At 34.2% G+C, this 17,829-nt stretch overlaps 1 protein-coding gene and 2 long non-coding RNA genes across 3 annotated transcripts; 1 reads left to right on the plus strand and 2 right to left on the minus strand.

The window, feature by feature from the left end:
• The first annotated feature begins 3,881 nt into the window (after positions 1 to 3,881).
• Positions 3,882 to 8,964, plus strand: LOC7489780 (inositol-tetrakisphosphate 1-kinase 3). Its single transcript, XM_024601872.2, has 10 exons — positions 3,882 to 4,319; positions 4,729 to 4,810; positions 5,029 to 5,061; positions 6,507 to 6,627; positions 6,787 to 6,879; positions 7,106 to 7,225; positions 7,320 to 7,496; positions 7,908 to 7,963; positions 8,045 to 8,129; positions 8,342 to 8,964. The coding sequence occupies exons 1-10, from the start codon at positions 4,129 to 4,131 to the stop codon at positions 8,428 to 8,430; spliced, it is 1,047 nt and encodes a 348-aa protein (XP_024457640.1). The 5' UTR covers positions 3,882 to 4,128; the 3' UTR covers positions 8,431 to 8,964.
• Positions 8,965 to 9,684: 720 nt separating this feature from the next.
• On the minus strand, positions 9,685 to 10,797 carry LOC127905352 (uncharacterized). The gene is made up of 2 exons (XR_008059275.1): positions 10,549 to 10,797; positions 9,685 to 10,038 (listed from the first exon to the last, which is right to left on the minus strand). It is a non-coding gene; the product is annotated as an uncharacterized LOC127905352 (long non-coding RNA).
• Positions 10,798 to 14,993: 4,196 nt separating this feature from the next.
• Positions 14,994 to 15,836, minus strand: LOC112327570 (uncharacterized). The gene is made up of 2 exons (XR_002981879.2): positions 15,420 to 15,836; positions 14,994 to 15,341 (listed from the first exon to the last, which is right to left on the minus strand). It is a non-coding gene; the product is annotated as an uncharacterized LOC112327570 (long non-coding RNA).
• Between the last annotated feature and the right edge of the window lie 1,993 nt (positions 15,837 to 17,829).

A 17,829-nucleotide genomic window follows, 5' to 3' on the forward strand; every position in this document is an offset into this window, starting at 1 on the left:
AATAAGAAAAGTAATTAAGAATTATGACATGGATGTGTTAATGGCTTAAATGCATTGAAATTATATTTTTGAATTTTGGTTTTTCAAAAAGATGTTGAAATTACAAAGTAGGCATAAGTTCATCGAAAATATATTTTTTAAAATTTTTCGAGACGACATCAACAAGTTAAAAATAGTCAAAAATCTCAAAATAGGCATGTGAATGGCTGGAAACATGTTTTTTGGATTTATTTTTTGGATTTTTGGAAAAGAAATTAAAAAATGGGTCAAAATTAGGTTATAATGCTTGGTATATATGCTAGGATTGTTGATATGAACCCGAAGGGGTAAGAACCCTTGAACCCACAAAAAGATAGAAATAATCCAAGAAAGCTAAAATCAGATTACGATAAAGAACCTGATATAATGATTACTTGAACCAAGACATCAAAGTTATTGGATGAAAAAACCCCCAACATTGTAATTATAATGAATCATGAACTAAATGTATAAAGGAAGAATACCACATAGATGATCTTTGATAAGTCCAAGAAAAGTTAAATGAAGAACCAAGAATATAAGCAATCTTTCACACAAACAATATTATTTTGAAATAAATCAAATCTTTTTGTGTTCACCCTTCAAATAGGATATTTCTAGTTTACCAAATAACCAAACCCTAATAGACTAATGGGATGACATTAAGAGTAATTAAAAATAATCCAAAGTTCAAAAAATAAACAACAAAACCTTAAAACTAAATAAATTATCTAGGTTACCACATGTCTAAAAAACATTTTCTGAAAATAACCACCCTTGTTTAATTAATGTTATGGTCGATTATGAAGAATTAAGGAATCAAAGAATTAATGTTGTTGCCATATGTCTAAAAAAAGGTTGCCGACTTTGTAAGCTTTGAAAATCAAGAATCCTTGCTATATAATAATTCTAATGCTACAACTTATATATCCTTGTAAAATAATAATACCTTGCCAATTAATTCTTCAATTCTATTGCCTCTAATGTTCTTATAGAATAAGAAAGCTGCCTTGTAGAAAATCTATAAATCAAAAGAAAAGAAAAGAAAATCTTAAACCAATTAGGAAAATAATGCAATTCCTGCACAGTAGCTTTTAGCTTAATCGCAAGGCCTCCTGAACTCTGATTGCTCTGAAATTTTAACCCTACAGAAACCAAGGTCACTAGAATCTTTTGGTATTCAACTTGATCCAATGGTAGGATAAAAAATTATACTTGTTAGCATAAAACTGCACATTGTGAATAAATAAGCTAAGAAACACCTCTCATAATCCGACCTTTGTATGGATCACATTAATCAAGATTTGTCACCCCTTGTTGAAATCTTGAAGCTTGACTGGGCCCAAATTTATTGAATAAACATATTGAATGTCACTTTAATTTTCTTAGCTATTGACCTTGTATTTGACCCAATCGACACCTCTAATGGATTCTTTTGTGGTGCTTGTTGGTTCTCATCAATTGCATTTCAATCTCTTATGCAACTTTGGATATGTGTTTAGTATGCATGTTAGAAACCTTATATGTTTTTTTAGTTTTGATTGTTTGTTTATAATGATATATAAGATTACATGCTTAGAAACTAAACTTGTATAAATAATAGTTTAATTCTTGGATATCTTTTTGATTAGCATACACTTGTTATGATAAACTAAACAATCATGCTCATTAGTCTAGTTTTTCATCAGCAAAAAAATTAAAATGCACTCGATTTTTTCAAATATTAAGATAATGACATATCAGATTAACTTGAGTCATCATGGGCTCACCCATCAAACACATGTGTCATAAACCCAATTTGGTTCAATTACTTTTATTTTTTTGAAACTATCTTTTATTTAATTATATTATAATAAAGATAGACAATTGCAAAAAAGTCATTGAATCTTTAAAAAAAAATACGATGAGCTATATGAAAAGAACATTTGCTATGACATTTAAAAAAATAATGCCTCAAATATATTTTTAGTTAATTTAAGAAATTAATAAAGTGAAATATATAATATATTTAGTTATTTAATTTCAAATTAAATAAACATAAAATTAAAAAAGCAAAAGGCAAAAAGAGACCAAACGCATGCCTAAGCCTAATTTTGTTAATATTTAAATGGGAGGACAATTTCTTTTTTAAAAAAAGAAGAAGAAGAAGAAGAAGTAAATGACACATTTGTGTTGTGCTTTTCTTCCCCAAAATCCAATTTTTAACCTATTTTACATAAAAATATTCAAAAAGCACTCTTATAATATCAAGAAACTAATTCTCCAAACCATCTAGGTGGTGGCCCAGTGGTAAGAGCTTAGGACCAAGAGGTTTGCTCCCTCTGTGGTCTCAGGTTCGAGCTCTGTGGTTGCTCATATGATGGCCACTTGAGGTTTACATGGTCGTTAACTTCAGGGCTCGTGGGATTAGTCGAGGTGCGCGCAAGCTGGCCCGGACACCCACGTTAAACTAAAAAAAAAAACTAATTCTCCAACTTCAAAAAACCCTCAAATTGGTTTAAAAATAAAAAATTAAATTGAAAAAGAAAAACCTCTCTCGATTCAATTTATTTTTTCAAACAATATGGAATCCAAAAAATACTTCAATGACACTCATTTCATTAAGAGAAACATTTTGATACCATGTTTGGTCATTTTTGTCAACAAAAGTATACCAACCGACCTCTTTTTTTTTTCGTCGTTTTTTGACGACTCTCTCCTCTCTAAAACTCAGGGATTTAAAATATCAATAAAATGAAGTTTTGAAATAAACCATTTAATTGCCAAGCTAAAGAGACCAAAAAGAATATTAAAAAAATCCTAAGACAAAATTAAGAAAAGAGGTGCTGACACTATTTTAAAAAAAAGGCTCTCATTTTTTCATTGTTTCAATATTGATCCCTTCATTTTCAATCTTTTTCAAACAATAAAATTTGATTTTTTTTTCATGAAATCAAGCATCAATCCAATGTTGAGATGTTTTTTAAGATTGAAATAACCATATAAAAAGTAAATCGAGACAAATTATCAATCACAAATCTTAATTAATATAATATTAAAGGATGAAATTGAAAAAACAATTAATGGCTGAAAACAAAAAAATATATATAAAAGAAGATCATAATTGACACCATAAAGTTTTGAAAAAACAAAAGTGCTGCCTTTTTTTTTTCATTTTAGGTTTGGTCCCCTTATTTTCAATAATATGCAAACAATAAAATTGAGTTTTTTCCTATGAAATCTAGCACCAACCCGATAATAACATAAAAAATAATCTGAAATAAATAATCAAATCTAAATCTTAATTAATACAATATTGAATGATAAAATTTTAAAAAATCAATAGAAAAAAAAAAGAAAAGAAAAGTTGTGTTCCAATAACGTTTTATGTCAATGAAAATAGTGTTTCCCCAACCTTTTAGATTTTTTGATAAATATTATGGTCCAACCTTTTTTTTAATCTATAATTAAAAGGAAAAGGTTCCACTTTTTCACTCCTACAAAATTTCTTGTTTTGAGCTAGGTTCTTGGGTGTAATTTAAAGGGAAAGGCATCCGTGAGTGTGTAATCCAATTGCTTTGTGGAGAGGTATAACATCTTTTTTATTTACGAGGAAAAAAATCGGATAAAAATAGCAGTAAAAAAAAAAAAAAAAAAAACTTAGTTGAGATAAAATTTAAAGTAGTAAACACCATTAATAAATTAAAAACTTAACCCGGCGTCGTTTGGGGTGGACGGCTAAAGTTAGCACTCAGTTTTAAATATAAAATAAAAACTTTGGCTTTGGCCTCCACCGGACCGGATCAAGCACTCAGCAGCCAAAAAGCCAAAGCCAATCCCGGTCTTACGTCCATATATATAAATAAAAACCCGACCCACCCCATCCCTCCTCTTCTATCGTGATCCACCTGTCTCTCCCACACAGATTTCGTGGTCTCCCCCTCCCCCTCCCTCGTAATTACGGAATTAAAAAAAAAAAAAAAAAAAAAGGGGGATCTCCTCTTCTTTTCTTGCCCTATATAGTTACTTTCTTAACACTCATCATTTCAATTTTTTTTTTTTGGCATTTCTGATTTTCTACTGCTAAGAAACCGTGGATTTAGATTTCTAAGGTTTTGGAAATTAAGGGACATGGGGTTGCAAGGACAGATAATACCGTATAAAAACGGAGAAAAAGAAGAAGACGACGATGAAAGGGCAGGAAAGGAGATATCACCGTTTCCTCCTCCTCCTCTTCATAGCAAATTCGCTGTTGTTGGTTATGCTCTCACCTCCAAGAAAATTAAGAGCTTTTTGAAGCCCAAGCTCGAAGGTTTGGCTAGGTAACCAATTCAGTTTTGTAACTAATTTGATCTAAAAAATTAAATTAATAACATTACGATTTTTAGTATTGCTTGCTTGATTGCTAAAATATAGCCAGTCATGACTTATATTTATTTTTATTTTAGTTTTTGGGGAGGGGGTCAGATTCGTTTTGGTGCCTGGTATCTGGAATATTCTGATATATGCAAATGTCCTTTTCGTTTTAGCTGTAAAGAAAGTCAAGTATAATGCTACTTTATTGATTAAAATCTTACTGAATCTTCGTGACAACCACCCCATAAGTTAAGTCTTTTATAATTCAAGATGATTTTGTGTGCCTGGTTGATAAAATATGGTTTCAGCAAGTTTTGATTTGATGATGATGATACAGTAGTGATCGTTACATTTTAGTGTTCCCTGATGGTGCAGGAATAAGGGGATTTTGTTTGTTGCAATTGATCAAAACAGGCCACTTTCAGATCAAGGTCCTTTTGACATTGTGTTGCACAAGGTTGGTTTTTTTTTTAAAAATTTATTTGGGTTCATATTCTATTGCCCGACAAAATACTCTTCTGGGTTTTCTATAGAGCTTAGCTTTAGTGATTACAAAGTGGTATTTTGTTGAGTGCTTCTTGCTTAATTGTATTAATGTCTGCATCTTGGTACTTTCTGGTTTTAACTGACTTGCTTCAGTTTCTTAGTTTTATTTTTTTCCAATTTATAATGCAGCTAACTGGAAAGGAGTGGCGACAGATTCTTGAGGTTGGTCCTATTTTGACATCATTAATTCTATTTTTTCCTGAATTACTTCTGAATAGTCTAGAAAGGGTGAAAGCATACTTGATTGGTGACTTGAATCTTAGATGCCATATGATATGTTCTTCATCGCAGACAATCAAGAATCACTGGCTTAAAAATGCTTAAATTCTCATTCATATCTGATGTAATTTGCAGAGTGCTTGCACATTCCCCCATTATGAACCACATGACATGATTGTTGAGGTCAGGGCCAACAAGAGAGGATTCTCTGCTTCCATGTCCATATAACTGATTCTTTCGGGTTTTCCAAGCATCATTTGCAAAACATTTTTTGTACTGTTTAACCCCTTTTACCAGCTGAAAGTGAGATGGCAATTTTTTAACCTGATTTTTTTAGCTTACATGTAAGGAAGGAGGCATGCCCAAACCTAGTTTTTTTTTTTTTTAAAAAAAATTGTACCTCCTTCTTGGTCTTCATTACTCTCCATCCCTGATTTGCAGGGGTATGAACTATTTTCGTTTCTAATTTGGTGATGCAATCCCTGGCTAAGAGTGGCAGGAAATTAGCTACTAGTTTCTGACCTCAGCTAGGTTGAAATTCTTATGTTCTAAAATCAATGATTTCTTGGGCTTGGAAAGCATTAGGATATGTCTTCATTTTCCTGTTAGGATTTTTACTCTCTAAAGGCTACATAGGTTTGTGATCTGCTGTGCCTTTCATAATATGCACAAGTTGAAAGAGTAAAGCATGTGACAATGACAAACACAAGTTCCAAAATGTTTACCAACATTCTTTCAGATTCAATAGTTGATGACTTTGCTTCCTTCATCCTATCTTTCCCCTCATTAGTTAATGTGTGCTCTGCAATTGTTTGAGCAGTTGTTCTATGTCAGCCAAGGTAGGTTTGGTATTTTATTTAGATGTTCATAAGTTGTTTCTCATCTGTGATCAATGTTTCTGACATTGATTGTAATTGCAATCTGATCACTTCTGTTGTTTTACCTTATCTATGTTTCACATTGAAAAAAAAGAAGTGAATATTCAAAATTGAATTGAAGAATTCTATGGTGAAGTTACAGTTGTTAGAACTACAAGATTCAAATATTCTTTAGTGAGCAACATTCGTTAACTTGTAACTTTTCATTTTGTAAGGCATTGCTTGCTGGCCCGGACTAGAGATCTTAATATTGATGCAGCATATTTTAGATGTTGTAGGTTCTATGTGAGAATTAGATTGCAAAATCTGCTCAATTGTGTTGTGGCCTGGATCATGTTATTTGTGGACATTGTGATTTCATTCATCTTCTGCCGCCTTAACATGTAATCCTTAATAACTAATATTGTGATTCTGGATCTTTATGGTTTTTCTATATCTTCATGCTTCTACAGTGAAATTTATTTGATGTACATGTGATCCTTATCTCCAATTTATTTCCTGTAATTCCAGGATTACAGACGGACACATCCAGAAGTCACTGTCCTTGATCCTCCTGATGCTATACAACATTTACATAATCGGCAGTCTATGCTCCAGTGTGTCGCTGATATGAATTTGTCCAACTCGTATGGTAATTTCTCATACTATTTCATGGATGTTTGGATGGAAAACAATATCTTTAGCTTCACATTCAAATGGCAACCCTTACAGTTCTTGATGTGAGGTTGACAGATGACTAGTATAGTGCCCAAAGCTGATTGAAATTGATCATTTACCCTTAATGGTGCAGGGAAAGTAGGTATCCCTAAACAAATAGTTATTAAAAAGGATGCATCATCTATCCCTGGTGCAGTTGCAAAAGCTGGGCTGATGTTACCCATCGGTGCGTTCTTTCTTCTGCATTCAATTTCATAGTGTACTTGAGTCAGTATCTTGGCTGCATGCAATGCATCAATTTAGCTGGAAACTTCTTCAGAGTAGAATACAAGTAGTGATGCTTTGGATTGTCAATTGGATTGTATTGATTTCTTTATCATGAGAGGTTGATTTATTTTGTTTTCTGTTTTTAAGTTATCCATCTTGAGTTTGTATACTCATATCTGTTTCAGTTGCAAAGCCACTGGTTGCAGACGGAAGTGCAAAATCACATGAACTATCACTTGCCTATGATCAACAATCACTTCAGAAACTTGAACCTCCACTTGTTCTTCAGGAGTTTGTCAACCATGGTATATAGTTGTATTCATATAGGTTTTTATGTTAGTTCATGATCATCTCAGGCACCAGCTTACATAGCAAATGCTATTCCTTTCATTGTTTTAGGGGGTGTTATGTTTAAAGTTTATATTGTTGGGGAGACCATTAAGGTGGTGAGGCGTTTCTCATTACCTGATGTCTGTAAACGAGAGCTTTCGAACATTGCTGGTGTGTTCCGTTTTCCACGTGTTTCTTGTGCTGCCGCTTCTGCAGACAATGCTGATTTGGACCCTGGTGTTGCTGGTGAGTTGCCATACCCATGACTACTTTTTGTTAATTTTTCTTACCAGCTTTTGAGGCATTCACCACTAGTTACAAGCAGAGATTTGCAATTTGTTGTTGATTCTGAGACCAAACAAATCATGCTACTGGGTGGTTTTGATGCAATGATCATTAAAACTCCTTTTCCCCCGAGAAATTCTGTTTCTTTGGTACCTCATGCTGTAGATTGCTCAGGATAATTCCTGGGTCCAAAGCTAGTGCGAGACTTGAATGCCACTGTTTCTTCTCTTTTAATTTTTATTCTGCAAACGATGGATTTGCTCTACACTTCAATTGTGCCATTGAACTCTGTTCAGCACTTGAGAACCTGCAATGAGGCCTTGAGCGTAATATTCTGGCAAGTTCCTCTAATATATTCTTCTCCTCCTGCAGAGCTTCCTCCACGACCATTGCTTGAGAAACTTGCAAGGGAACTTTGTCGTCGACTGGTAACTTCATATTTTCTCTATTCTTCATCAGTATAAATATCATTATCTCCTGCATGTGTTTTTATTGTTAAATACGTGCAGGGTCTCCGGTTGTTCAATCTTGATATTATCCGAGAGCATGGGACCAGAGATCGATTTTATGTCATTGACATTAACTACTTCCCAGGCGAGTCCACATTTTCTTTTATTTTTTGTAATGTTTCCATCAAAATTTGTTTTCCAACCTTTCTTTGAACCGTCTTTAACATTTTCCTGTGTCTTAAATTCACTTTGTTTCTGCTTTTAGGCCTATATATATATGAGAATAGCTTATATCTTGAAAACTTGCTCAACGATTCCTTTCATTTTATGTCTTAACATGGAAACATGGCATGGCAGGTTACGGGAAAATGCCAGAGTACGAGCATATATTTACGGATTTCCTTCTGAGCCTTGTACAGAATCAATACAAGAAAAAATCCACCTAGAAACTGTTGGGAGGCATTACTGACATAAAAGTTGTGTATTGAAAGTATCATGTTGTCCGAGAAAGTATGTGCAGGGGGGGGGTGGGGGGGGTTGCTACGTGCCGTGTATAGCATAATTAATGCCTGCTAGCAGCTGGAGGAGGATATGCGCAAATCCCAACCTTCAACGTCTGTAATTACTGGCTGGCAGGAGCTCCCTTCAATTCAGCTGGCTTTAATCAATTCCTTATGTTATCTCGCCATTATTCTGTGCTGTTCAAAGGTGTCATGAGCAGCTGGTGAATAGCAACCCCATAATCTGTATAGTCATTTCCCTTGGGATAGTAAGTATCCCTCTGACTTGTCGAGAAGTTAATAGAATAACTCGAAACTTTAAACAATGGCGCTGTAAAACTCTCTGCCGTGTAGAATGAGAGTTGCCATCGTTTTGACAAATGAATTTCCGTTGCGTACACAAAGTTATCAGATTTTTAAGCTGAAGTATCTCAGTAAAAGAAAATAGAAAGTGTCAAAGCTGAAGATTTGGTATCGTCACATATGTCGAGAGTTCATTTACACCTATCATCATGTCTGCTTGTGGCGCGCACCAACCGCCAAGTGATTCGGTATTGTGAATCTTCGATAGCACTGCAAATGTCCTAGCAGTTGGCACTGCAGAAAAATGTATCCATTGTTAATATTTCAACTAAACCCTAACAGCCTACCTTTTGGCAAATAAATTCGAGGTTTCCCCGTCACTATACTCAGAGGGTGTGTTTGGGAAGTTCTCAAAAACGCTTAACCTCTGATTCATGTTTAAGATCGGTTTCTCGTAATCATTCCACCGATCATCACAAATTTATGGTAACAAGAGTTTGATGAGATCTTTGAGAAGGGGAGGGGAGTTGTATGTTAATTGGCAAATTGCACGATTTTGATTGCTCAAAGGTATTTTTGAGTTACTACCTCACTTGTTCAAAATATTAATAATTTTTCTTTAATTCGATCCCAAACTCTCATTATTTTCTTTAATTAGGCCCTACATTGCAGCAATTGAGCTCTTAACTTTTTCTGTTTGGTCTAATTTGATCCTCTTAACTTTTAATTTGTGCGACTAAAGTCCTTCAACCCATTTTTTGCCGTCTCCAAGTTTCTTGTCCTAAAATATTTTTGATTTTTTTTTTTATTATTTGACTTTTTTTAAAAACATTTCAAAAAAAAATATTTTTTATATAAAAGACGTGATTCTTCTGCAATGGAGTAGAGGATGTCGGATAGAAAAGAAAAAAAGGGTATATCAGCTGAGATCTTAGTTCTTTGATGTTCCTTTTCAATTACCTTTTTTCTGCACTCAAGGTGCTCGACAAAATGCTCAGGGCTTACATTATTGAATGAACTAATAGGATAAAAAAGCAATCAAAGGATCCATTTGAGTGGAATAAGAAGAATCACCACCAGAATCCCTGATTGCCCGAGATGATTATGACACTCAAACTTCTAATGCTGTTGCTACTCCTGTTGGTTCCTAGAGTATCATTGCTGCTCAAAATGATGATGAGCTTAGTGGAGGAGGCAACAGTTTTATCCATCCCTCTGATAATCCATCTACTTTGAGACCCATGTTAGGCACTGCAAGAAGTAAGGGAAAGAATAAAGAAGATGAGGAGGAGAAAGATGAAGATAACATGGATGTTGAGCTTCCAAAGTTGACTTCTACTGTTGATCCCAATAAAATGGCCAAGTAAAGATTTTTAGATTATAATTTATCCCGTCATCTTTTATGTGTTTGAATGTGTGCATTAACTGATTGATTATAATTCTCTCCATTGAAATGTAATTACATGAGCTTGATCAACCAAGCCAACAAGCTGTTATCATAGTTTCTTAACATTATTTTAAGTTTAATAGTAAGAAATAAAGAGATCACATGGAAAGCTATGGAACCTTTCCTTATTGAAGTGACCGTAAAAATCAGTAACTTGCTTCTTTTACTCTCTTTTTTCTTCTTCTTCTTCTAGATTCACATAGGTCAATTGGTTCAACCAAAAAGAAAAAATAGCAGGGAGGTCTATTCTTGAAGAAATAAACTTTTTTTCAGTGTACGAGGAGACATTAAATTAAGAAAGTTGATAGACTTACAAATACCATAAGCTACAAGTTTGAATTTGGTTGCCTCTTTCTACCCTTTTTTGAAAACGCCTCACAATATTGATTCTCAGTTGAGGTGTCTTCGCTTTTTGTATGCTTTCATCATTGCATTTTCCATTATTTTGATAGCCCTTGCTAACCTATCTATTTGCCTTGATTGCATTCGTTTTTTCCTGCAAATGTTTGCTCACTCGGATGCATGCCTTTGTTTTTCCTTTGATTTAGTAATGGGAGCTTGCCTTTTGCCGTTATCTACTAAATATTTCTTTTACTGAAATAGGGCCACATAAATATTGATTTTTAATTGGTTATAGAGGCTGATAAATTATGTGCATCGTTTGTTATTTCATTTGGATAAGGGCTATTTTTCACAGCATACAGGAGGATGTTATTATTTAGTCAATGGAAAGCCATCGAAGATTACTCTTGATAAAGGAAAGCTTTAGGATGCTGCTAATTACAGAACAAATCATTGAAGGTTGCTCTTGATAAAGGAAAGCTTTATGTTAATTATGGAACGAAGCTAATATCCCTTTGAATTTGTATATTGATGCTATATGAATTCTTTTTTTCAACAGGACTTCATTTAGCCTCAGAATATGTGCTACTTCCATTGTAGGCGCTAGCAAAGGCCGTAGCTATCTGTCAGTACTTGCAGCATTTTAGTTATTTGTTCTCTAACGCATAAGAGACGTTGATCAGGTAACAAATCTTCTCTTTATAATTTTTTTGGTTTTAGGGATCTGATATGGCTCCTTTTAAGAAGGACTAACTATAATTAAAAGTAGTCATTGAAAAAGTTCTGATAAAATGACGATTCACATGTATTACTGGGACCTTTAAACTTACCTGAAATCGACATTGATGACAACCTCAACAGCACTGACAGCCAACAGAATCAACCAACCTAGCATCATAAGAGCGTAGAGACCAGTAGCAGCAGTTGTAGGGAAAAACAGCAGCAACATCACTTGTAGGGGGGGAAAAGAGAGAATCCAACAAGATGAGTTTTCTTTATCCTTTTTTTCAATTTTCCCCTTGCTTAGGCATGGATTTATTTCACCCTTGAGAACTTCATGTGGTGCTTCATGCTTAATGTGTTGATTTCTCTAGTGATGTTGTGTATTTGCATTCATCATCATAGATTGCACACATCTGTGTTTTTTAGCAACCTATTTTCTCTTTTCGTTCATGTTCTCCCATCATTATTGACCATATCTACTTTACTGTTAGTTCTTGTCTGTGTGTGTTAGCAAATTCATCATGTGATTAACAGTTTTTGTGCGATTGTTGTTTGTTCTGGCAAGTTTTGGTCAATTTCATGGGCAAAACGAGTGAAGATCACATTGGCAGAGAAGGGGATCAAATACGAGTCCATGAAAAAAAACTTGATAGACTAGAGTCCCCTGCTTCTTAAATGAACCCAGTTCTTAAAAGATGATTCGTGTTCTTATTCACAATAGAGTGCCCGTTTGTGAGTCTCTTAATATTGTCCAATACATTGATGGGGTAGGGGAAAATTAGTATAGGGTTTCCGAGGGGAGATTTGATCAATAGTTTAGCTGATATCTAAAGAGAACCCAAGCCATGTTCCAAACAGAAATCTTAAAACCTTTCAACTGCTCAGGTTCCAAATGATATCCATAGCCAAAGTACAACAGGAATGACTTTATATTTTCTTACACCAAATTTGGTCATCTCTTGCCTTAAAGTCTTCCAACTAAGCACTTTGGTCCTTTGGGATGCTTTTTACTTGTAGAGAGGAAAGTTCAATGCTATTTTCATTAGTGTAGCAATTTGATCTTAAGTTGACTGGAGTCTATAAACCAAAGAAGTTGTCTTGCTTGAAGTGCGTATTTGCTTATTATCACGATGTTGTGCAATATTATTGTCTTTTCTTTGTAGAAATAACACCGTCAAAGTAGTTCCTAATTTCAAAGAGAACAAATTAGGAATTTAACTGCATTCTTTTTCATAAATAAATCACTTTTCCTTTACATTGTTTCAACAAGACAAATACCAAAGGCTTTTGGTTAAACTCAATCAATAATGTTCAATTTAGTTTGATCATGTCTTATACAACAGAAGCAGGTTGTGATTTATATAAGCAAGCTTAGCTGGTGAACTCGCTTCCGCTCAATTCTCTTAACCATGATAATTAGTGGGATTCCCACCTTTTGTTTTTAAGAATTTCCTTTTTTTAGACTCTGCCTTTATTGCTTGCTTATTTAGTTCTTTTTATTGGTTCATGGGATCTCTTGGTTGTTACTGGCTTATGTAATTCTCTTAATAGTCCATATAATTTGCTTAGTAAATGTTTGTCTTTCTTGCTTCGAAACCCTCTTGTTTATGTCACGTATATGACAAGACATAATAGACAGGTTTACAAATTGCAGACCTAGGTCCCCTCTCACATGTTTTTATCTTTTTCTTCTGATCTTTTTAACAAGAAATGAGCCTATCTAGAGATCGCAAGTGATGGTTTGGAGGATTAGAGCCATTCACTCATTAACATACTACCATGTTATTTTCAGTCGTCGTTTATGCGTTTGTGCATATCACCTGTTCAAACCTTTTTTGTTTTTCCACTCCATTTGCTTCCATGCATAAACATTTAGCATGCTTCCATTGGAATGTTCAAGCTTCACAACCAGCTCCTTATGCTTTCATTTCTTTCTCTTTTTAGGCAGGAACTAACGACAATACTTTATTGCAGGACTGCTGATTATCAAGCCTTGTTCAGGTTTGACGATCATCGTTCAAACAGGTTACATTTCTCAACACAAATTACAAATTAGCTCACTCTCTCTTTTGTCATACCAGCAATGTCTGTGCAGTAAACTCCGCTCAGCCACTGCCTTTTTCCTTTTTTACATTATGAACAATTGCTGGGTCTAGAGTGTGATTTTTCTTTGTGCCACTGTCCAAGGCCGCTGTTAATTTTTATTTGAATACCACCAACTTAAAATGTTAAAAGGCCTTTGTACCACTTTTTATTTCTTTCCATGAGACATTGTAATTCTTTGTTTGGCAGATTTTTATCAATCGAATTGGGATTAGCGCATTATTGACTCTTTCCACATCGTCAAGACTACTCTCTCTTGGCCTTGTTTTCATGTGAATGTGCAGTTGCCTTCTTTTGTGGCCTTAAAGAACACTCGATCGATAGCCCACCGTAACCAAAACCAGGCCTGCAGGGACTGCTATTTTAATCCCACCATTGATAGGCTTGAAAGATGATGCAGTTGAGGGATGAGTGCCCAGAGAATTGGAGAGCCAAATACAGAAGAGAATGACATTTTATTTATGTAATAATTTTGCGTCTCTTACTCATCTCTCTTCTTTCACTACTGTCAATAGAAATATGAGTAATAGCAGCGGAGGTGGTCTGATCGGCTCTTCGAAGGAAGTAATTGTTAGAGATTTGAGACATATAATAGCAATCCTATTACAAGAAAAGCAAGAGACAGAAACACATGGAAGAGCATTACAACAGAGGCACCCCTTGTTGCTGAGTCGGGCGACTACAAATTTATGTTTGTTTTTCAAAAGTTGGGTGCCATTTTTGTTGTGAATCAATTAGGAAGACATGAGAACACATTCCAATAGAAAATTATTATTGTGATGATAATTATCAGGTTGTCTTCGCCTTAAATTAGGCCATCATAAACCATTTTAAGCTTTCTTGGCCCTGTAATGATGGTGATTTTGGATGCATATGGGTTTCTTCCAACATGCAGATCATATCTACAAGCACTAAAATGATAGGTTCATTCTTGGAATGTTTTGGAAGATAATAGGCTCATGAAAAACAATATTTGCAATAGCTAGAAAACCTGCCATGATAAAACATTAAAAGAAAGCCTAAAATAAATGTATCGAAAGCAGTTTAACTTCATTATTCCAACATAGGGGAAGGAAAGACAAACAATATGCACTTCACAGACAACATATAGACACACACAATGCATATAGCTCGTTTGGGAACGCGGCTGCGGCTGCGTTCTTAAAAAATTTGAATTTTTTTTTTTTACTAAAATTTAATATGGTTTGTATGTTTTGAATCGTTTTGATGTGCTGATGTCAAAAATGATTTTTAAAAAATGAAAAAACATCATTGACATGCATTTTGACACGAAAAGTTATTTGAAAAACACCCGCAGCCACACTGTCAAACACGCTCTAAGAAACTTGCAAGATTAAAGAAATAATTGGGTATAGAAAAATCACAAATATTTGCTTGTCGGGGAATTCTCAGTGTATTCTTCGGCACCTCTATCAACTGAGAATTGTTGGTGTATTGTTCATTGAAGAGGTCTTTATATTTCAAATAGTTTTGGATAGACTCAGAGCATGCCTTGAGTCCCCAGACTTGTATTTTATTTCTCTATCAATGTTGTCCTTCAATTTCTCTACGCTACCGAAGGAGGGGAGAATATTCAACTGTAATTTCATTAATTATGTACCTCTTGCAGATTCCAATGGGTATGAATTTATCGAATTAATCAAAGCCTTTAAGAAATAAAAATAATCATGCATCCTATCGAATGAACTGAAAATGGACAATCAAAATAACCAGGATCTAAAACGATACACCTTTTTTCATCCGACATCCTCTACGACATCGTAGAGGCAACCCCTCCAGCACCACCATTTTTATGATTGCCAACGCAAGAGCAAACCCTCCTCTCTGTAGCTTTTTCTTATCTGATACAGCCTCGTTCTCTTCAATTTTTTCTATCTGTCTGGTGCTCCTTCCTTTTCTTCTTTTTTTTTTCTTCTGCCTGTTTGTTGTAAGAAAAGAAAAACCCATAAAAAGGCAATCATATCCAAAGGGGAATTGAGAAAGACTGCCAAAATACCATGATTTCAAATGACATACTTCTCAACCACACCATAGAAGAATCACCTCTGTAACTCCAGTTTTCAACAAACTTATTGCAAAGAAAAAGACCTAATTAAAATATTATAAAACAAATAGAAAAAGGATGCGGAAGAATTACTCAAAAGAGGAGTTTTATGGTCAATTTTTAAGTTGAGGTTTTGCAAAAGAAAGGAATGATTTTATGGTATACAAAGTAAAGAAAGCTAATGTTATGGAAAAGCCAAAGTTACGTGAAAGAAGCCTAAAACAAAACAGCAACAATTGTGCTAACATGTATATGGTGAAAGTGTGCATCCTGTTTTACTTTCTTTGGTAATTTTATCTCCTTCTTCCTCTTAATCATCTTTTTTTTAATGGGCCCAGGATTCCTGATAATATAGGGATCCAACTTAAAGCCCACAATTCAGTTCTCCATGGGTTGTCTTTTTCTCAACATAAGTTTACTCTCTCTCTCTCTCTCAAGCAGAAAGAATATATTTTTGTGTCGTGATTCATGATATACAAATTCTTAAATAAAATAAGTGGGGTATACCTACAAAAATTTAGTACTTTACATGTTATCTCTTAGTTTTCTTTTGATAACAAATCAATCAAATATAATAAAGTATAAAAACCCCCCACACACACACAGTTGCAGAGCCATAGTTTTTCAAATGAGGGGAAAAATTATTAACAAATACTATATTATATAGACGTGCATTAGAAATCAATTCAAAACATATATATTAATTCATATCAAGTTAAATTAATTTAAAAATACTTTTAAAATGAAAAAACTTACATTATAATTGTTCTCTTCGAATTTTCATATTTTGAAACCGCTTCATAATAGCTTCATTATCAATCTTATCGAAGATATCTTTCTCAATGTATACAACCAAACTATCATTCATCCACTTATCTCTCATCCTATTCCGCAATCTACTCTTGACAATATGCATAGCAGAAAAAACTCTCTCCATTGTAGTAGTTGCAACTGGTAGAAGTAATGACAATTTGATAAGCATATATTTTAATGGAAATATCAAATTCTTCTTTGTTTTTACCATTTTCTCTGCAAGATTAGCAATACCTTCAATACCAGAAAATTCATCATCACCACGTAGATCAATAATATACGTATCAAGTTGGTCACCAAGTACCATAAGGTCCACTATAGAGAATTCACTAGGATAAAAATGAGCAAGGCGAATAAGCTTTTCTTTGTTGAAAGTAGAGAAAGAGTCATTTGGGCTTAAACATGCCACACAAAGAAGTAACTCTGTACTCGTCTCAGTAAAATGATCATCCAACTCAGTAAGTTGCATGTCAATGATATTGTTAAACAATTCATAACAGAAATGATGTAAGTTTGTAATCCCTTGAGATTTTCGCTTTGAACGCCCACGAAGCTTGTACTCATCATCCATGTTTAGAATATCAATATCATGTTTGATGCAAAAAGATGACACTTCTTCCAATAAAGATTCCCAATCATTCTCTCTCATCATTTTGAATCATTTCTTTAATGTTTTCAATAAACTCATAGCATTTTCTAGTCTTGATCTTTTCTTTGTAATGCTTGTGAGAACTCATTAGTAACTGCTAGTATCCTTCTCAAACAATGAAGCATGAACACAAAATTAAATGATTCCATAATACTTGTTAAAACAACTGCTTTCGTTCTCTGTTCTGAGTTCATCTCATCCTCCCTTTAATCTTAAGCACATCAAGAACTGATGAAAACATTGCAAGTAGACGAATAATTGTAACATAGTGGGAGCCCCAACGGGTATCACTATACCTTCTAAGAGAAGTTTCTTGATTCAGGCCTCGTCCACTAGAAATTTCTCCATTTTCAAGTCCTTCAATAATTCTAGCATATTGTTTTTCTCTAATCACCTCCATCCTTTTACATGATGCTCCAACTATGTTTATAATGCTAGAAATAAAATTGAAGACATCTTCAACTTCATTATGCTTCTTTGTAACAGCCACAAAAGTCAATTGAAGTCTGTGAGCAAAACAATGTACATAATATGCACTTGGATTGTTATTTAGAATAAGTGCTTTCAAGCTATTGAATTCACCTCGCATGTTACTAGCTCCATCATATCCCTGACCACGCAATCTTGATATGCTTAGCCCATGTTTAGAAAACAAAGCTTCAATAGCTGCCTTGAGTGAACTAGCAGTTGTATATGTCATGTGACTCATCCTTTCCAGAACTCATATTGAATGCCAAGAAAACGTTCAATTATATGTCCATTGTTGTCTACATATCGTATAACAACTGCCATTTGTTCCTTGATTGATATGTCACGTGACTCATCAATTAAAATTGAAAATAATAGTCACCTAGATCTTTGATAATCACATTTGTAATCTCCTCTAAAGCAACTTGAGTA

The sequence above is a fragment of the Populus trichocarpa genome, chromosome 5 (genome assembly GCF_000002775.5).
Source record: "Populus trichocarpa isolate Nisqually-1 chromosome 5, P.trichocarpa_v4.1, whole genome shotgun sequence".
Taxonomy (NCBI): Eukaryota; Viridiplantae; Streptophyta; class Magnoliopsida; order Malpighiales; family Salicaceae; genus Populus; species Populus trichocarpa.